Genomic DNA, 21,935 nt, shown 5'->3' with positions numbered 1-21,935 from the left:
ACAAAGGGAGGTAGGGCCCCTTGAGCAATGGCTTTTTAAGACTCTGCTGAGGCCTGACCCACTCCTGCCCAAGGAAATGTCCACCAATCCAGTGGGTTAAGCCTTCCTCCACCCTGCCCCACTCATCCCTTCCACTCATACTTCTGTCTTGCTGTTCATGGAACTCATCCTGCTCTTTCATGCGACTGCTGAAGATTTCTGAAATCCTTTCTTCTCCTCATACCCTGGGGAATTCTTGTTGTTCCTTGTATCTATGCTCAGTGTCTTGTGCTTTTCAAAACTTTCCCCGATGGTCCCAACAGGATGGAGTGGATTCTTCTCCCTGACCTTGTGCCTGACTCTGCTGCTGCACCCATCACCCCCTTTTGATGTCTGCCAGGACCTGGGCATGCCTCTGCTAGGCAGAGGGTCCTTGGGAGCAGATCCATCACACCTGAAGTCCTTTACTCCTGTCAGGGAACTCAGAAAACTTGAGGAGAACAGACCTAAATCGAGTAATGAGAATGTCCCTGTCACTGCTTCCCACGTGTGCACAGGCTGCACCAGCACTGCCAAGGGCTTGCTCTGCCTCCCCCTTTTCTGGGCTGATGTCTGACCACTCACCCCATGTTTTCAATCAGCTTTCATCAGGCAGGATGAGATTGCTGTACAATCACTGAGATCTTGCTTCCTTAGTTACTGTCATGTGGCAATTTTATCTCCACCGGATTATATCTAAGATGCTTTGATTGAAGTTTGGATATTTCCAAACAGCTTAAACAAACATCAACAAACCACATTTTTCTTTCTCCTCTTCAGAACCCTGTAGTACCTTTTCATCGTGTTTGAAAAACTTCCCAGAGCCCTTACCCCAGCCTGTGAAGCCCCCAGCTCATGACCTCTCCTCTGACCCTGGCTTGCCCACTTTCTCTCCTTCCTATAGAGCAGTCCAGCCATCCTTGCCTGCCTGCTACTTCTAGGGACTGTGGTGCATGTTTTTGCCAAGGGCCTTTGCACATGCTGTTCTCTCTGCCTGAAATAACCATCCCCCTCATATCAGCATGGCATCTTCTGTCACTTTATTTATGGATCTGCTCTATTATCCTCTTTTTAGAAAGGGTTGCCCTTACCACCCTGTCTAAAATTGCAGCTCCTGTCCCCAACACAATCACTGTCACCTTACCTGACGTTTTAGGAAGAATAACTGCCCCTGAAATGTAACTATGTCTTAAATGTTGAACTCTGTATACATTACATGGCAAAAGGGACTTTTTAGATGAGATTAACTTAAGGATTTGAGACGGAGGAGAGCATCCTGCATTATCCAGGTGGCCTTAAATGTAATCAGAGTCCTCACAAGAGGCAGGCATTTGGTTTTCTGTTCCTGTGTTAGTTTGCATGGGGTAATGGCCTCCAGGTCCATCCATGTTGCTGCAAAGAACATGATCTTCCTCTTTTTATGGCTGTGTAGTATTCCATGGTGTATATGTACTACACTTTCTTTATCCATTCTATTGTTGATGGGCATTTAGGTTGGTTCTATGTCTTTGCTATTGTGAATAGTGCTGCAATGGACATCTGTGTGCATATGTCTTTATAGTATGATTTATATTTCTTTGGATATCACTTATAAGTGGGAGCTGAACAATAAGAACACAGGGGCACAGAAAGGGGAACAACAAACACTGGTTGGAAGGAGAGGATAAAAAAACTACCTATTAGGAACTATGCTTACTACCTGGGTGATGACATAATCTGTACCCCAGTGCCCTGTGACATGCAGTTTACCTAAGTAACAAACCTGAACATGCACCCCTGAACCTAAAACAAAAGTTAAATAAATAAAAGGGAATGCATAAGGGTGAGAGAAGATGTGACAACCAAAGCAGAAGTCACAGTGATATGGGATCACAAGCTGAGGAATGCAGACACCTCTGGAAGCTGAAAAGACAAGGAGACAGATTCTCCCTAAGATCCTCCAGAAGAAACACATATCCTGCTGACAGCAGGATTTCAGTCCAGGGAGACTTCCAGGACTGTAAGATAATAAGTTGGTATTATTTAACCTACGAAGTATGTGGCCATTTGTTATAGCGGCACCTGGAAACTCATACACCTGGATTTACTTTCATTCATAGAATTTACCACTTCTTTTTTTTGGGAGGGGGGAGGGGACAGAGTCTTCCTCTGTCGCCCAGGCTGGAGTGGAGTGCAGTGGTGTGATCTTGGCTCATTGCAACCTCTGCCTTCTGGGTTCAAGTGATTCTCTTGCCTCAGCCTCCCAAGTAGCTGGGATTATAGGCATGCACCACCACTCCTGGATAATTTTTGTATTTTTAGTAGAGATGGGGTTTTGCCATGTTGGCCAGACTGGCTCGAACCCCTGACCTCAAGTGATCCACCTGCCTCAGCCTCCCAGAGTGCTGGGATTACAGGCATGAGCCACCATACCTGGCCAGAATTTACCACTTTCTGTCATTGAACTGCAGATTTGTCTCCTTGCACCAGAAGGTCAGCTCCCCAGTTGTAGGTCCATTGTGTGTTTTGTTCACTGTTGGTTTCCAGTACGTAGTACAGGACCTGGAAGACGGCATACACTCAGTCATTATTTCAACAAGTGTTTACCCACTCACTAAAAATGCATTTATTCTCCTCCAAATATTTTTTGAATGAGTGACTAATGGAAGCTTTTCACGGTAGATGCCTGCCGCAGCTTGGTCAGCCCCCTTTCTGTGTAAACTTCCACAATTTCCTGTAGAGAGGGTGATCTCATTTCCCACTCCCTGGGAGATCCCCCTCCCCATTCTCCTACTACTCAATGTAGGTCATTCATTCATGCGTATGTGTCATTATCTTGACTGAGTACTTAACATAGCACCACCTGCCTGGCACCTGGGGTCAGCAGTGAACAGGACTGTGGCCCTTTCTTAAGGGGTCACCTGGTTATCTGGATTATTTCTGTACTAAGGAGAGACAAAAACAAATAATCATCATCATTATATGCTGATTGTATAATAGTCTTATTCCAAGAAAAATCTTAGCAGAGAGGTGTTAACTTCATTTTACAGATGAAACTGAGATTCTGAGATGTTAAGTGACTATATTGAAGGCCCATAGCTGGACCAGGGGATTGGGTGGCCACTCTTCAGTGACTTCTGTTTGCTGAGTTGGCCTTTTGCTATGTCACTGTCTGTGGCCCTCACCCTGACTTGTGGATGCAGGCATCACTACCCCCATTTTATTAAATGGAGAATGAAGGCTTGGAAGTTAACTTATGTACTCAGGTTCACACTGACTCAAATAGTGGGACTGGGTTTAAACCTTTGTTTAAACCTTTGTCCAGGAACACCAAACCCTCCTTTTCATCCATGACCTGACTCTCTCCCCATCAACAGATAGGACCTCTCTGCTACAGCCCAACAACCCATACCTCAGATGCTTACAGAATCAGGCAGGAAACAGAGATGCATAAACTGGGCCAGGTGTGACAGTGGTGAATCAGAGAGAATGTTGTGGAAGGGCATCATCGGCCCACTTTTTTTTTTTTTTTTGCAAATCTTCCAATTTCTTGTGGTTTTAATGTGTTCCCCAAAGTTTATGTGTTGGAAACTAAATCTCCAATGAAACAGTGTTGAGAGGAGGGGCCTAACAAAAGGTGATTAGGCCATGAAATCTCTCCCCTCATGAAGGGACTGCTGTCATTATCATGCGAGTGGATTAGTTATCACGAGAGTGGAGTTACAAAAGCAAGCTCAGCCCCCTCTTGCTTGTTTGCTGTCTTGTACTCTCCTGCCCTTCACCTGTGGGATGATGCAGAAACAAGGCCTTCATCAGATACCAGCACCTTAATTTTAGACTTTTTAGCCTCCAGAACTGTGAAAAATAATTAAAAAAAATAAATTACCCGATCTGTGGCATTCTGTGATAGCAACACAAAACAGACTAAGACATGTCAGAAACAAGAATTTTGGGGTGACATTTTATAACTTTTAAATACTGTAACTTACTCAAAACAATTTTAATCAATGGACTAGCTAGAGTAAACACACGCATGACCCACCCATGTGCAATCCTGTGCCCAGCATCAATTCTGCAAGGAATGAGCTGCAGGTTTCAGGTTTTTAGGAGGGCAGGAACGGGATGTTTGCTTACTTTTCTTGCTTGATACACACAGTGCTTGAATGCATGTGTTTGTACAGGATGTGGACTGTGGTTTACTTTCCATTAGAGATTGTTTGAAAGAATTACTAGCCATCTTGAAAATTCACTCTTGGCTGTTTGAATAAACAGCTTCATGAATATTGCAGTGTTGAAAGCGTGCTATGAAATTCATTAGAAATAAGTGGTCTAGTGGAAATGAGAAAAGAGCCCACTGGCACGTAAAGTAGGACAACCAGAGTTACCCAGCGTGATCAATCATGATCAATAACTAATTGGCACTAATATACTTCTAGATTTATCAGTCGTGGAATATTTGGTCATGATTTAATCAGACAACTGTTGTATCACAAGGGTGAAATATGAGGAAAAGCCACTAATATGGAATAATATTCATAGTAATACCTAATACTTGTAGTCATTAGTTCATGCTTGGTACTATTCTAAATGTTTAACCTATATTAGTTAACACACCGTGTACAACACCATAAGGTAGATGTTTGATTATATCCATCATATAAGTGTGGAGGCTGATGCACAGAGAGCCTAAGTGGCTTCCCCAGCATCACCCAGCCACTGAGTGTTGGAGTGAGAATTCAAATCCAGGCAGCCCGGCTCCTATGTTGTTGTCCCACATAACTCTTGTTCTTTGGCCTCTTACTAAAATCTCAGTAAGCCTGGAAATTTAACAATAAAATAGCATTTACTAAGCCACTGCTATGTGCCTGGCTTTGAGTATCAGAAAAGAATGTTTCTGGCTTCTAATAGTAGCCAGCCTGACCCACTGAACAAATAAAATTGTTTTGTTATTTTTCCTAATATATTAAGTCCCAAGGTAAGTGGTTGCTGGCACGTGTTCAGAGGCTCACAAGGAGGAGTGGCCTCCCTGCATCTGTGTTGGTCTTTTGCTCATGTTTTTGGCTTTATAGTCACAAGATGGCTGTTGCAGCTCCAGATATCACGTCCACATTGAAGGCAGGAAGAAGCGGGAGGGTGGAAGGGCCGCTCCAGCTCAATGTGCCCCTTTCGTCACATACACAAAAAATACTTTCCCAAAAATGTCTTCATCGCATTGATTAGATCTCATTGATTAGATCTGGATCACAAGGTCACTGCTGGCTGCACAGTGGCTGGAAAAATGGGGAATGCAATTGTCCAGATTAATTAGATCGGTAGTTCCCGAAGTGCAGCCCCAGAACCGTCAGCGCCACCTAGAAACTTCTTAGAAATGCAGATTCTCTAATGCCTTCTTAGAAATTCAGGAGCTGAATTCAGGAGATGGTACCCACTGATCTCTTAACAAGGTTCCAGGTGATTCTGAAAATGCCACTGGATTTGATCAATTATGACTTTATTGGGGATGGGCAGCTTATCATTCATTGCCTGGGGCTGGCCACAGTGATCCCTAAGGAGAGCTGGGGTTTTGTTATCAAGAAAGAAGGGAGAATGGAGCCTGGCTGAGCAAATAATGCCCCTAATGTGTTGTTCCATTTTCTTCATGATGCCTGGCTAGGCAGGTGCCACTGTCCTTATGTTTTTGGCAAGGACACTGACACTCCTTGTCTTTGCCTTTGCAGCAACGTGTTGCCCATTTCTTTCCTAGTGGTACACTTTTAGTGGTGTCACCCTTTGCAACTCTCTCTGAGTCTGGTGGTGAGACACCACTTTTCAAGAATATACTTCACCTTGAGTCCAGTCACTCTGCCAGCCCAAGCAGTACTTGTGGCTTCCTCAGATGGAATGGGTTCATGATAAGAAACCAAGGGTGCCAAACTAGTTTTCCCCAGACTGGGTAGTTTTCAAGGATACAGAACTTCCCATGCTAAAACCAGGAAGATTCCAAGGAAACCAGGATAAGATGGTCACCCAAAGAAACCATTCTTCAACCCTCTCACACCCCCAGCCAATTCTTCCTACTCTGAGCAGGCAACCTCAGGTGACAGTGTGATTCTAGGACCCATTATTGGCTTGGCATTTTCATTGACTGAAGCCGTTTTAATCTGTTTATCAGCCAAGTGTTAACTTTCCACTTACTCAAAGTGTCTTTTAGACACTATTATGTAAGTATCAGTGTAGTACACTCCAGGGAGATGCCAAATAAATAGGAACCACAGGCTGTGTGCTCAAAGTCATCTAGAACCAATCTAGTCCAATAAGCAGACAAGCATTCATTAAGTGCCTTTTTTGCCCCATACATTGTTAGTTTCCCCAAAGGAGCCCTCAATTTTGTAGGGGATATGGATGACGTGGGTGAGTGGGAATATTTACAATGTTATAACACTAATTATTAAAGTAATAATGGCCTTTGGCGTTTGACCATTTGCTCAGTAATTAACACCTCCCTCCAGTTAGGAGACAAGACAGAGGAGGAGGTTGATAGAGAACCAGCTCTCACCTCTACAGCAATAAAGCTGCAGCCAAGGAACGTAAGGGAGGCAGTAATCATGCGCTCCCTAATGCTGAAGCCCAGAATTAGCTGGACTTTCCCACCTGGCCAGTGCTGAATCTGGACCCCACAGACCTCTCCACATGGCAGCTGGTCCAGAAGGAGCAGAAGAGAGGCCACTCCCTAAAGTCAGACAGACTCTACAGAGAGGGCACCATGAGCATCCATATGCTGGTGCCATTCCTTTTCCAATTCACCACTCGGATAACTTGCACCACCTTGGATGGGAGAAGAGGCCACGGATGTGTGGGGCAATATCCCAGCTGCAAGAAACCAGAAAAGAGGGCGGGGATTACTCCTCACCCGCTAACACAAAGCTAGCACTTTTTGAAAGGTTGTGGTATGCCAGGCATGATTCTGAGCTCTTTACGGAAGGTAGGCCCCATTTTCCCTATTTTACAAATGAGATAACTGAGGCACACAGAGGTTAGATGATGTGGCTAAGGACACACTGAGTAGAGCTGTGTTGTGGACCTGAGCAGTCTGACTCCAGGGAATGTTCTCCCAAACTGTTAGATGTCTACAGAAGGTTCAGAGTTACCTCTAAGGAAAAAAATCGTTAGTTGGGTGTTGGGGAAAAGCTTCCCAAGAGAGCAAGCGCATGAGCTGCATGTCAAAGACCAATGAAAAGTTTTCCCCAAAATAAGGGGTGTTGGTTCATGGTCTTGCAGGCAAGGGAAACAGCAGCGTGGAGATGTGGCAGCGCGCCGCAGCATGGTGCCTTCAGGGAACCCGTGATGCTCATTGCTGATTTGAGGACCCGACAGTGGTACCTGCGCTGTGGGGACCTCAGGAGCTTCTTGACAGGACATCTGCATTTCCCAGCATGCTGCTGGTTACATAACAAGCTGCAGTGCAAGCTCATTGCTTTTTTTTCCTCTTCTCTGACCTTTGGTAAATGAGTAAGAGGTGAAAATATGGAATCTCTTTCTTGGCAAGTTATCCTGAAGGGAAATAAATCTAAGTCAAAGAACCAAGGTTTTAGTAAATTAACCATTAACTCCGTCTCTCTATTCTAAGCACGTTAGGCATTCGACCACATGCTGTATTCCGACTTTGGCTTGGCAGGGACACAACTCAACATAATTATCCTCCATTGCATAAGTTTAATATACAAGGAACTAATTGTATTCATTTACTTCCTCACATCCTTGCTTCCATTATGTGGTGAACTAATCAATTCACTTCATTTTTTTTTTTTTGTAAATAACATGTCTTTTCTAGTTATTGGAAACTGGCTGTAATTCAATCTAATTCAAAAATATTTACCGAACACTTATTATGTACCAGGAGTTGTGTTTGGCACTATGAATATGGAGATTAGTTCATTCAATCATTCCTTCTGTTAATGAATATTTATTGAACACTAACTGTGTACTAAACACTGTGCTGAGTGCTAAGGGTACAATAGAAAAAAATAAACATGGCCCTTGAACTCAGGGAGCTTAGAGTCTAGTAGGGAAAAGTGAACTTAATGAAATATACAAAGGTAAAATTATACAAAGTGATGTATTTTGGGGAAAGTTCCACAGTGCCATGAAAGTATATCGTCAGGAGCCAGACCTAGTCTGGAGGGTGAGGGCAGCCTTCTGGGGATGCAGAGAGAACAAGGGTAGGGCAAGGAGGAGAGCACTCAAGGCCTGGGAATGGCTGTTGTCACATGTCTGGCATTCAGTAGGTGATGGGAGTGAGCAGGGCGGGGAGGCAGGAGAAGCAGCTGAAGCCCTGCAGCCCTGGGGAAGGATTTCCTTTTTCCACTGAGAGCAATGGAGGGGACATTGGAGGGGAGGAAGCAGAGGACAGGCAAGATCATTCAGCTCCTCACACATTTCCCTGAGTGGAAGAGTCAGGTGAGGGTATTGGGAGGCCACCATAGTGGTCCAGGAGACAGAAGATGGTGGATTAGACCAGAAAAGTGGCCGTACGGCTGGACAGGTATGAGATACTGTGCAGAGACAACATGGAGCTCCCCGATGAAAGATCAGACATGGGGTAAGGGGAGAAAGGAGTCAAGGATGAGTCCCATTTTTTAACACATATAGTGCCCGTGAATGTTGAGACCACTTATCCTGCATTCTGCTTTGGATCTGTTGAGTTCACAGTGGCTTTGGAACCTCCATGAGGACCTGTGGCAGGCACTGACGCATACAGTCAAGGCTAGAGACACCTTGGAGAGCCACTGCCAATTAGATGGTCATTGCAGCCTTTGGAGCCCATGACAAGAGAACGGTTGTAGGACAAAGGCTTGACAGACTCTAGTATTTAATGCCTGGGAGGACAGGGCTGAGTGTGCATAAGAAAGTGAAGCATGAAAGGGATAATTGAGAGAGTGGACAAGTCAAAGGAGGGGAGGATGTCCATGGGATTTACTGGCAAGGCCATGCATTATTGACCTGTCTTGGTGTAGGGAAGCATGTAGAAGCCAGGCAGAAGTGGGGTGGAGAGTGAAGCAGCAAGACTGCAGAGCCCCATCAAGAAGTGTGGTGTGAAGGAAGGCTTCAGATGGACAATATGTGTGCTGGGGAAAAAATGGAATGTGCTGCAAATTCCCTTGTGGATCCCTTCAAGGGTGGACAGCTGCTCTGGCAAGTATAGCGCACCTGACCCAGGAGCCTTTGGAATAGGTGGGTAGGTACATAGGTAAGGATATTCAAGGAGCAATACCAGGTTTAGCAAATCTGACTTGTTTCCTTTTTTTTTTTTTCTTTTGCAGTCAACTTTGACCATTTTCAGATTCTGCGGGCCATTGGTAAAGGGAGTTTTGGAAAGGTAAGAATATAAATGTCTAGACCACTGGGCTTAAGTATGTGTGTATATTTGTGCGTCTGTGTGTTGGTTGCTGGGCACTGGGAATGTTCTGTTTGGCAGTAAGATTTCGACTTGACAAATTTGAAATGTGAAAGGAAGTCTGAATAGTTTCCTTTGGATCTGGTGTAATTTTTTTCTGAAAATTAAATTACCACAACAGCCCTGGTTTAGGTGAATTATAGTGGTAATTATTTCAAGATTGCCAATGCCATTTGTTCCTTGAGAATCTAAATGAGGAAAGTTGAAAAAAGCCCATAAACATCACAAAGGCAGCTCTTTCCAGCAACATAGACATTTGTTGTTTTGGAAAGTTCGTATTTGTGATCTTTGACTATTTTTTTTGAAAGGGTATAAAAGACTAGGAGAAGATGGCAGGAGTTTTTAGAAAACAAAAATGCTCCCCCAGTCAAGCCCCAGTCTGTTCCCACATACTCAGAAATTTTTTTGGGCAATAATTTCTTTGAGTACCTATTGAATGCCAGATATTCTGTTATGTTTTTTTATAGCTGTTGTTATTTCCATTTTACAGATGGAAAAGCTTAGATGTAAAACGTAGTCTCTATAACTCAGAAAGATGGAGCAGGTTACCCTTGACCGCATAGGCAGGAAGTATCAGAACTGGGATTTGAACTGAAGGCTGACCAGGGACCTCCTATTTCAGCAACCCACACTCTTGATTAGACTATTTAAAACTCATAGAGCTGGCCGGGCGCGGTGGCTCAAGCCTGTAATCCCAGCACTTTGGGAGGCCGAGACGGGCGGATCACGAGGTCAGGAGATCGAGACCATCCTGGCGAACACGGTGAAACCCCGTCTCTACTAAAAAATACAAAAAACTAGCCGGGCGAGGTGGCGGGCGCCTGTGGTCCCAGCTACTCGGGAGGCTGAGGCAGGAGAATGGCGTAAGCCCGGGAGGCGGAGCTTGCAGTGAGCCGAGATCGCGCCACTGCACTCCAGCCTGGGTGACAAAGCGAGACTCCGTCTCAAAAAAAAAAAAAAAAAAAACAAAAAAAACTCATAGAGCTAAACTGAGGCATGTGACTTAAGAAGTTAGATAGACCCAGACAACTTCCCTCCCTCCTTCCTTACTTCTATTAATCCAATCCATGCATACTAATTGAATGCAAACCCTGTACCAGGCACTCTTTTAGACTCTCTTGATCAGTAGTAACCAAAACAGACCCAAGTGTCTTTTCTCCTAGGGCTTACATTTAAAAAAGTGAGAAAGATGAGAAACAGATAATCATATACCTTTATGGTACATTAGATAATGATAAGTACATTAAAATACAGTAAGGTAAGGGGAATACGGAGTTATAGGAGAGCGGCAGGGAGAAGTTGCTGTTTTGTAGAGCCGAGCTATCATTAGGGTGACCACTAACCACAGGTGGATATTTAAATTTAAATTAATTAACATTAAGTAAAATGATAACAATTCAGTCCGCAGCACACTAACTGCATTTTAAATGCTCAGTAGCCACGTGTAGCCAGTGGCTACTGTGTTGGAAGCTCAGGTTATAGAGCATTTCCGTATCATAGACAGTTCTGCAGGACAGTGCTCTCATACAGGGTGTCAGGGACATCCTTGATAATAAGATGACATGTGAGCAGGGCCCTGAAGGAAATGAAGGAGGAAGACAGGCAAGTTCCAGGCAGAGGGAACCTCAAGTGTACATTCCGTGGAAGGGAGTGTGCTCTGTGTCTTTGAGGGGTTTCCAGGCAATGGGAGTGGTACAAGGTAAGGTCAGTGAAGTCGGCAAGGCCCAGGTCTTAGAGGACTTCATCCATGTGGTAAAGGCTCTGGTCATTTCATGGAGTGAGAAGAGACGGTTGGGGGGTTCTGGGGGAGGAGTTGCATGATCTGTTTGTAGAAGTTCATAGAAGTTCACTTTGGCTGCCTTGTGGAGAATAGCCTGGGAGTGGCCACAGCAGCAGCAGGGAGCCCTGTGGGGAGAGGAGGTGGTGGCCTGGGGCATGTGGCGGCGCTGGGGGTGGTGAGAAAGAGTCAGATTTTGGATATATTTTGAAAGTGTCCCCAAATCAAGTGGTCAATAGGTAGGGGGTCTCTGCAGTAGCTCAGAGGCTGTCTGATGTCATCACAGGTCTGGACACTTTTCATCCACGCCCTCCACCTTCCTCAGTGGGATGAGACTTTCTCCTCAGGTTTCGTATCTGATGGTTTAGAGGTTGCCGAGTTCTGTGTATCACATCTTCACACAACTGCTCCTCACTTGTGCGACTTTGTTAGAGAAGGACTTCCCTCCTGGAAACCTCCCAGCCAACCCTTGTTTCGTTGGCTCTAATTGGTCACATGACCACCGCTTGCTACTGAGGGAAGCATCTTCCATTTTCAGCCTGTAGCTGGGAGACGAGCTCTTCCAGTAGAGAAGGGCAGGAGGATAGTTTGGGTGGGCACAGAAAAGTGCCCTTGGGAATGTCTGATACACTAACTATCCTTGTGCCCGCTGCTTGGGGAGCAAAGTTGAGTAAGACGTGGTCCCGACTGACCAGAAATTCGTCGTTTGATGGGGTAGACAGTTGTGTGGACCAATATGTTCAATGGTCAACTCTATTCCTGGAAAAAATCTCTTCTTCCGTGGGGAGTATTTTCTGATGATTTCTGCTTCTCTTTTGCTTATGTGGACCTTCTTACAGAAGCCTTTCTAAACATGACACATTTGGGGTTAATTCACTAACCAGAATGGTATTGAGTTGTGCTGCATTCTGCAACTTTAATTTGTCTTTTCCACACAATCCGGACATCACCGTAGGCACATAGAGGCACCACAGAGCTTCCTGCTTTTTCCGAATCTCATTCCTGAGTTCCTCTACGTGCACATTTAACCATTTACAGTGTTGGTCATTCATGTTGTCAAGTGAATTGGGTCACTGGATAATTTAACAGACATTCACTGGGCCACCGAAGGGGCCATGTGCTGCATTAGACTCTGTTTTCCTGGCAAGACTTGGAACTTGCTGAGGGCAGAAATCTTGTTTAAAAATCAGACATAAAAAACAGTAAATTATGATACAGTATATGATGGCTAATTTTATATATCAACTTGGCTAGGCCATGGTGCCCAGATGTTTGCTCAAACCTCCATCTAGATGTCACTGCGAAGGTATTTTTTTAGATGAGATTAACGTTTAAATCAGTAGACTTTAAGTAAAGAAGTTGACTCTCCACAATGTGGATGGGCCTCATCCAACCAGTTGAAGACCTTAGGAGAGAAAGACTGACTTCCCTTGATGAAGGAGGAATTCTGCCTCCTGGTGGCCTTCGGACGGGAGTTGCAGTATCAGCTTTTTTCTGAATTTCCAGCTTGCCAGCATGCCCCGTAAAAGTCAGAAGTCAGATTTGCAAGCCCCTACAACTGTGTGAACCAGTTCTTTAAAATAAATCTGTCTTTGTCTGTCTGTCTGTCCATCCATATTCTGTTGATTCTGTATTCTGGAGAACCCTGACTGACACATGGCACGCTAGTGGGACAACAAGAGCATGTGCAGGCTCCAGCCCAGGTAGGGAGAAGGAGGATTCTAGAAAGAACCAAAGAGAAAAGAGTTCACATGTACAGCAAACTGTTTCAGGCGAGTTTAAACCTCTTGTCTCCTTGGTGCTTTTGACTCTCTGCAAATGATTATTCAGAAATCGTGTTGTATATCTGACAGGTGCCCCTTTGGATCCTGGTGAGCTTCCCATGGCTGCTTTTATTCTGGAGCCCATGCATCACACCAGCCCCTCACTTCCTCCTTCTCACACTTCCTCATGGGTCAGGAAGGGAGGATGTTCAGTTCTCCAGCCCTGGATTGTATGGTGAAGAGTTGAAGTTTCCCTTGTATGGTGAGAGGAACCACGTAGTCCTGCAGACTGATAAACCAATCTCAGGACCAGTTCACAGACATACCTCTCAGCCCTTCCTCCTGCCTCCACTATGTTCCCATAGGCATTTGCTCCCAGCCTACTGTCCTGTCTGCTTGGCACTCACACTATCCCTGAGAATTCCCTGCCTCCGGCCAGGCGCAGTGGCTCATGCCTGTAATCCCAGCACTTTGGGAGACCGAGGTGGGCGGATCACAAGGTCAGGAGATCGAGACCATCCTGGCTAACATGGTGAAAACCTGTCTCTACTAAAAATACAAAAAAAAAAAAAAAAAAAAAAAAATTAGTCGGGTATGGTGTGGGGGAGGGGGTCGCTTGTATTCCCAGCTACTCGGGAGGTTGAGGCAGGAGAATGGTGTGAACCCAGCAGGTGGAGCTTGCAGTGAGCCGAGATCACACTACTGCACTCCACGCTGGGCAACAGAGCGAGACTCTGTCTCAAAAAAAAAAAAAAAAAAAAAAGAATTCCCTGCCTCCAAACTGGCCAGCATGAGGACCCGGACTCTAGATCTCCTATTTCCTTTCTTACCTGCACTTCCTAAGTGGAAGGAAGTGCCAGGCAAAGTCAAGACCAAGCTCCCAGAATCCCTAGAACTCCAGGGCCCTGAGGCTGCCCAGTGGTCCCTGCTGCCCTCCCAAAGGGGGACCCAGGTGCTCCCACTGCCTTCTTTTTCTCCAGAAGGTGGATCTTAGCAAAGCTTCTCCTTACTTCTGTCTGACCTTCCATCATTCATGCTGGCTTCTTCCTCCATTAGCACCCGTCTAAAAATGTGTCTCCAGTGAGTAACTTGTATTTTGAATGTCCACTCCAGCCTCCACCAGCCAGGATGTTGTGATGTCAATGACATTTTCCCTCTTGAAGCAAGTTCGCCATCTGTACCTCCACCTACTCCCCTGACCCAGCTGGAATTAGGCCTCTACTTTAGAGTGTTTTCCATAGGAGTGATCGGTTAGTCAGTGTTCATAAGGAGTAGCTCATTCTTACATAATATCTTGGGCAGACACAAATTTCCCCTGGGATAGTTACCACCACTGGGAAGTCAGCTCAGCAAGTGTTTACGAGAGTGCAAGGCAGTGTGGCATAGCACAGAGAGCAAGCAGTTTGAAAACTAGACAAACAAGGATTCAAATGCCATTCATGCACGCACTTTGAGCCTCTGTGTCTTCACGTGTAAAATAGACATATTGGTGTCTTCTATATAGGGCTGTTGTGAGAGGTTAATGAGATGGTATAGTAGAATGCCTAGCACAGAATCCAACCTGATATTCAATAAATACTGATTCTCTTGTTGCTTAAGGCTCTTTTTCCCCTACGCAGCAGGGAGTGAGGAAGGGAGACCAACTGAATGTGCTTTTTGGCAGTTTGTGGCGTGAAGAGTTCTTGCTTGGAGGGCCACTTGTCTGGACACAAATATGGTACTGGGACAGGCAGGGCTGTTGTGTATACTTAAGTTCCCAGAATATCTCACCATGTGACATATGTCACTGCTGATAAACGGTGGGATAAGGCCTAACAAGACTCATGATCTTGCATGATACTCATTCTTCTTGGAAACTGTACAGCTCTGGGCTTAGCACTGACATTGTCTTTGTATTTTCTCTAAGTCTATGTCTTTTCTGGTTATTGGAAATTTGTGTGGAGTTGATACAAAATCAGGCAGCTTAGGTTCATTTGTTAATTAACTCATTCACTCATCCATCCATCCATCCATCCAACATACGGAGGACCAATTTGCTCTGGGCCCTATTCTAGGTACTGAGGTTACAAAAATGAACCAGATATGATGCCTGCCTTTGAGGATCTCTCAGATACATGCAGGAGGCAGAGAAATAAACAGTTAACTCTAGTCCACTCTGAAAAGCATGGTAGGGGAGGAACGCTTATGGTTTATGGGTGTACAGGGTTGGAATGGAGGATGCCTAATTCAAACTTCAAAAGCTGTGATGCCCTTGCTGTCAAGGGCAGGGTTGACTGGATACCCATATGATTTCTTCCCATCATTTTAGTATGAAAATATGCAAACACACAGTGAAGGTGAAAGAATTTTACAGTAAGCACCAGTGTCTTCCACCTACATTCCCAATTAACATTCTCCCAAACTTATTTTATGAAATACCTGTCCTTCTACCCACACATCAATCCATCTTATTTTTTGATGCATTTAATAGTAAATTGCAAATATTTGTACATTTCGCCTTAAATATTTCAGCGTAGAGATTTACCTATAGTTTTTCTTTTGATGTGAAATGTACATACAACAGAATGCACACATCTTAAACTTACATTTGTTGACTTTTGAGAAATGCATGCATCTGAGTAACCTAAACCCATACCAAAATATAGAATATCACCATCCAAAAGTTCTCTCTTGACCCTTTACAGTCAAAACCTATCCCAAACTCAAGTATTCCATCCATTAAGATTAGAGTTGACTGTTTTAAAATTTTGTATAAAATGGGATCATACAATATATAGTCTTTTGTTTAAAGCTTCATAATGTTTTACATTTTATATAATTTTTTTCAGCATAATGTTTTTGAGATTCATTTGTGTTGCTTTGTATCAGTATTTTGCCCTTATTGAGAAATAGTATTCAATCCCATTAATATATCACAGTTGGTTAATCCATTTTCATCATAATAGACTCCAGGACTGTTTCCAGTTTTGACTATTTTGCGAAAAATTGCTATGAAAATTTGTATAGAAATCTTTTTGTGGACATATGATTTTATTTCTTTGGGGTAAATGTCTAGGATTGGAATTCCTGGGACATAGGATAGATATGTATTTAATTTTATACAAAAATGCCAGAAGATTTTCCAACGTGTCTGTACCATTTTATTCTCCTACTAAGAGTTCCATTGTTTCATATCCTTGCCAACATATGATACTATCAATATTTTAACTTTAGCTATTCTGATGAGTGTTTTGTAGTATCTCAATGTGATTTTAACTTACATTTCCCTGATGACTTATGACAATAAGCATTTTTTCATATGCTTAATGGCCAGTTATATATCTTAATGGCCAATTACAGAAATTTGGTAAAGTGCCTGTTCAAAACTTTTTGCTATTTTTTTTTAAAAATGGGTTGTCTTATTATTTAATTGTGGGATACATATCTGGATACATTCTGTCAGATATGAGACTATTTTCAACAAGACTGGTTTACCTGTTAATTTTATTAGTGGTGAGTTTTGATACATGAAAGTTTTCCATTTTGATAAAATCTAATTTGTAGAGTGTTTTTGCTTTTAGGGTCATTGTTTTATGCAATTTGTATAAGAAAACCTGGGCCGGGCGTGGTGGCTCAAGCCTGTAATCCCAGCACTTTGGGAGGCCGAGGCGGGCGGATCACGAGGTCAGGAGATCGAGACCATCCTGGCTAACACGGTGAAACCCCGTCTCTACTAAAAAAATACAAAAAAACTAGCCGGGCGAGGTGGCAGGCGCCTGTAGTCCCAGCTACTCGGGAGGCTGAGGCAGGAGAAGGGCGTAAACCCGGGAGGCGGAGCTTACAGTGAGCTGAGATCCGGCCACTGCACTCCAGCCTGGGCGACAGAGCCAGACTCCGTCTCAAAAAAAAAAAAAAAAAAAAAAAAAAAAGAAAACCTGGCTCACCAAAACATATTCAATTCACAAAGATATTTTTCTGTGTTTACTTTCTAAAAGTTTTATAGTTTTAGCTTATAAATTTAATTTTATAATTCATTTTGATTTGTTTTTTTGTGTGGTGTGAGGTAGGGTCAAGTTTTTTTTTTTTTTTTTTTTTTTTTTCCCCCTAGTGTGGACGTCAATTTCTTGAAAAGGATTTTTTTGTTTATTGGATTGTGTACTAGGGTTCTCTAGAGGGACAGAACTAATAGGATATATGTATATATGAAGGAGAGTTTATTAAGGAGAATTGCCTCCCATGATCACAAGGTGAAGCCCCACGATAGGCCATCTGAAAGTTAAGGAGCAAGGAAGACAATAGTGGCTCAGTTCAAGTCCCAGAACCTCAAAACTAGGGAAACTGACAATGCAGCCTTCAGTCTGTGACTGAAAGCCTGGGAGCCCCTGGCAAACCACTGGTGTAAGTCCAAGAATCCAAGAGCCGAAGAATTTGAAGTCTGATGTTGTAGGACAGAAAGCATATCCAGCACAGGAGGAAGATGAAGGCTGGAAGACTCAGCAAGTCAGTTTCTTGCACCTTCTTCTGCCTGCTTTTTCTAGCTGGACTGGCAGCCGATTGGATGGTGCCCACCCATGCTGTAGGTGGGTCTTCCTGAGGGGGGGTCTTCCTCTCCCAGTCCACTGACTCAAATGTCAGTCTCTTATGGCAACACCCTCACAGACGTACCCAGATACATCCAGAACCAATACTTTGCATCCTTCAATCCAATCAAGTTGACATTTAGTATTAACCATCACAGATAGCTTTGGGGTTCATATGAAAAAATTAGATGATTTGTATGTCTTCTTCTGTACTCTCAATTTTGTTCATTTGACCTACTTGTTGATCCTTATGCAAGTACTAGTCTGTCTTAATTACTGCAGGTTTCTGGTGTGTCTTAAAATCAAGTAGTATAAGTTCTCCACATTTATTCTTTTTCAGGATTGTTTTGAATATTCTAGATCATTGATTTTCATACAAATTTTGGAGTTGCTTATCAATTCTACAAAAAATCTGTGGAATTAAATTGGTACATTAAACCTGCACATCAATTTGGAAATAATTATATCTTAAGAGTAGGGAGTCTTCTAATCCATGGACACGGCATATCTCTTTATTTCTATTTATCTCTATTTTTATTAGGTATTTAAAATTCTATTTTAGTGATGTTGTGTAATTTTTAGGGTAGAGGTTTTGCCCTTTTTTGCGCTAGTGTTTTTCTCAAATAGTTCATGATTTTTTTTGTGGGGGGACGGTGAAGACATTATTGTAATGAAATTGTTTTTAATTGTTTACTACTAGATAGAAAAATACAATAAAATTTTTGTATCCTAATCTCATGCCCTGAGACCTTGCTAATTAACTAATTAGTTGTAATAGTTGTTTTATAGTATTTTGGAGATTTTCTATGTCAACAATCATTCCATTTGCTAATAAAAGATTTACGTATTTTCTCCTTTATTTATGCTCTTTAAATCTTTATTGCAGTAGCTAAAACCTTCAGTACAATATTGAGGAGAAGTGATGGGAGCAAGCATCATTGTTTTGTTCTTAATTTTAGGGCAAAAAGTGCTCAGTCTTTCACCACTAAAAACATGTTTATTTCTAAGTTTTTCAGAGATACAATTTATCAAATTGAGCAACTCTTTTTAGTTGTCGTTTTCTGGAACCGTTTATCATGTTTTGTTGTGGAATTCTATCAAATACTTTTTCTACATAGATTGAAATGATCATATTTTTTCTCCATATTTTGTTACTATGCTAAATTACATTGATTAATTTCCAAATTTTAAACCAACTATATATTACTGAGATAAATCCTACTTGAATATGATACCTTATTCTTTTTATGTATTGTTGAATTTGATTTGCTAATATCTTATTAGAGAATTTTACATCTACATTCATAAGGAATATTAGTCTGCTTTTTTGGTAATATCTTCGTCAAATTTGTCTTCAGGGTTATAGTAGTCTCTAAGATGAGTTCAGTCATTTTCCTTCTCTATTTTCTGAAAGCACTTGTGTAAAGTTGGTGTTAATTCTTTAAATGTTTAGTAGGATTTACAAATGAAATTATCTGGGTATAGAGTTTTCTTTCTAGTAAGGCTTTTGACTACAAAATTAGCTTCTTTAGTAGATATAAGGCTCTCAGATGTTGTGTTTTTTCATATCTAACTTTTGGTAAGTTATATTTTTCAAGAAATTAGTTTTCTCTATGTTGGCAAATTTGTTGGCACAAAGTATTTCATGATGTTCTCATAGGATCTTTTTAATTGTTGTAGTGTCTGTGGTTGTAACTCCTTTCATTTCTGATACTAGCAGTTTGCCTTCTTTCTCTTATTTTCTTGTTCAGTTTATAATCTTAACTCTTCAAGAGAGAACCTTAGGTCATTGATTTTAGATATTTTATTCTAATATAAGCATTTTAAGCTATAAATTTTCCTCTAAGGACTACTTTAGTTACACCCCCAAATTTGATATATTGTATTTTGATTATTATTTAGTTAATATTTTCTAATTCCCCTTGTGATTGCTTCTTTGACCCATGAATTACTTAGTTATGTGTTGTTTAACTTCCAAATATTTGGTCTTCCTCGAAGCTTTTTATTGTTACTGGTTCTAATATTTTTCACTGTGGTCCAAGAACATACTCTACAATTTTGAGACTCATTTTATGCCCAGCTTATGATCTACCTTCATAAACACACTATGCCCACTTGAAAAAAATGTGTATTTAAAAGTTGTTAGGTGTAAGATTCAGTAGATATTAGTCCAGTCAAAGTGGTTAATATTATTCACAGCTTCCATGTCATTGCTGATTTTTAAAATCTAGTTTTATTAATTTCTGGACGGTTGTGTGAAATATCCAACTAAAGTTGTGGAATTATTTCTTCTTTTAATTCTGTCAATGTTTGCTTCTTATACTTTGAGATATGTTGTTAGAGGAATACATATTTATGATTATTTCCTTGTGATGAATTGTGCCTATTATTATAAAATATCCTTCTCTTTTTCTTCTAGTACTCTTTATTTTGGAACTTATTTTGAGATCAGAGTACCCATTCTAATCTACTTACGATTACTACTATGATCACTACTTATGCTTATTGAGTTCAGACATTTTTCTTCTTTATTTTCTTAAAATGCTTGTGTAAAGTTGGTGTTACTTTTTAAAATGTTTGATAGGATTTACAATGAATTTATATAGCCATTCTAACCTACTTATGCTTACTGTTTCCATGACATGTATTTTTCTCTGCTTTTATTTTCATTCTTTGTTTTTATATTTAACATTAATTTCTTGAGGATAGTGTATAGTTAGGTCTTGCTTTAAAAAAAATCCATTCTGACAATCTCTGCTTTTTTAATTGTATTGTTTAGTTTGACTTAGGCCTACTGTTGTTTTATTTGCTTTCTTCTTACCTCTTCTTTTTTTCTTGTCTCTGTTTCTTCTTTCTTATATTGTGGATTAGTTGAATATTTAAAACTATCTTTTAATTTATCTATTGACTTTAAGTGTACATTCCAGTATTATGTTTTTAAAATGTTTCTCTAAAGGATTATACTGTACATTCTTGATTTATTTCACAGTCTGTTGAGGGTTAATATTTTACACTTTACATAAAATGTGAAAACCTTACAACTGTAGAGGCCCATCTACCACCCTGTCTGCCTTATAGTATAGGTGTCAAATGTATTGCAGCTTCTTAAATTCTAAGTCTCTAATACAACGTTATAGTTTTTGCTTTAAAAATATATATGTATAATTAAATAGAAACAGCTAGAATATATTGTTATTAGGTGTAAGATTTTGCGTTTAAAAATTAGGAGGAAAATAGTTTTTGATATTTATCCATATTTTTAAGGAAAATCTAAGTTTCTCTCTAGTATCATTTCCATTCAGCCTGAGGAATTTCCTTTAGTGTTTTATGTGGGACGTGTCTCCTCTTAATTTATTCTCTTTATTTTATCTGAAATGTATTTATTTCACCTTCTTTCTTTTTTTTATTATTATTATACTTTAAGTTCTAGGGTACATGTGCACAACGTGCAGGTTTGTTACATAGGTATACATGTGCCATGTTGGTGTGCTGCACCCATTAACTTCTTTCTTGAAGAATGTTTCTACTGGATACAGATTTTTAGGTTGACAGGTGTTTTTCCTTCCATTACTTTAAAGATTTTGTCTCATTGTCATCTAACTTTCACAATTTCTAATGAGAAGTCATCAAAGTTTGAATTGTTATTGTCCAGTATGTAATGTGTCACTTTTGTTTTCCTCCTTTCAAAAAGTCCCTTAAAATTTGACTTTTAGAAGTTTACCTATGATATGCATAGGTGGAAACTCTTGACTTAAAAAACAGTTTTTCTTGCTTTGTTTAGATTTCCTATCGTTTCCTTTATTTTAGTCATATTGCCCTTTATATCTTGTAGCATAGTCATAGCAACTGCTTTATTGTCCTTTTGCTAATTACAGCATTTGGGTCATCTTAAGATTCGCCTCCATTGATTATCTGTTCTGTTGAGAATGGGTCACATTTTCCTGGTTTTATATGTCAAGTAGTTTTGTCTTACATCCTGGACATTGTGAGTGTTATTTGGTAGAAACTTTGAATTCTATCGTATTTTTTGAAAACATATTTTTAACAAGCAGTTAACTTGGTTGGACTTATATTGCATATTCTGCCTCTTGGGCAGGCACATAAATCTCAGACCATTTTTTTTTTTTTACTTAACTGAACGCTTTCAGCTTGTTCTATGTCTGTGATCTTTAGGAGTCAGCAGTAGATTTGGTCAGAGGTTATTTACCACATTTGAGACTCCTCTTGGATTTCTCCTCTTGGATCCTCTTGGATTTCTCAGAAAGAGTTGTGGCCCAGTGAAGTTAGGAGGTTTGCCCATAATCTCATGAACAGTGGCTGAACTTAAACAACAGCAAGAAAAACAAAAATATTTTAGAGTAGTGTCTCATCTTAATGTGGAGAATTCATGGCTTCAGGACAATTGA

General features: G+C 41.3%; 1 protein-coding gene across 3 annotated transcripts in view; it reads left to right on the top strand.

Moving 5' to 3' along the window:
- STK32B (serine/threonine kinase 32B) overlaps nt 1-21,935 on the top strand; it is a 440,152-nt gene that overhangs the window by 81,764 nt on the left and 336,453 nt on the right. For 2 of the 3 annotated variants that reach the window (XM_025385064.1, XM_025385063.1), the window contains exon 2: nt 9,297-9,352. In XM_025385064.1, the coding sequence (XP_025240849.1) occupies nt 9,297-9,352 (56 nt within the window). Of the gene's footprint in view, nt 1-9,026; nt 9,169-9,296; nt 9,353-21,935 lie in introns of those variants that run through there. The other variant, XM_025385065.1, reaches the window with a different exon arrangement.

This window comes from Theropithecus gelada, chromosome 5 (genome assembly GCF_003255815.1).
Source record: "Theropithecus gelada isolate Dixy chromosome 5, Tgel_1.0, whole genome shotgun sequence".
Lineage (NCBI taxonomy): Eukaryota > Metazoa > Chordata > Mammalia > Primates > Cercopithecidae > Theropithecus > Theropithecus gelada.
This window is presented reverse-complemented; position numbering and strand designations above follow the sequence as displayed.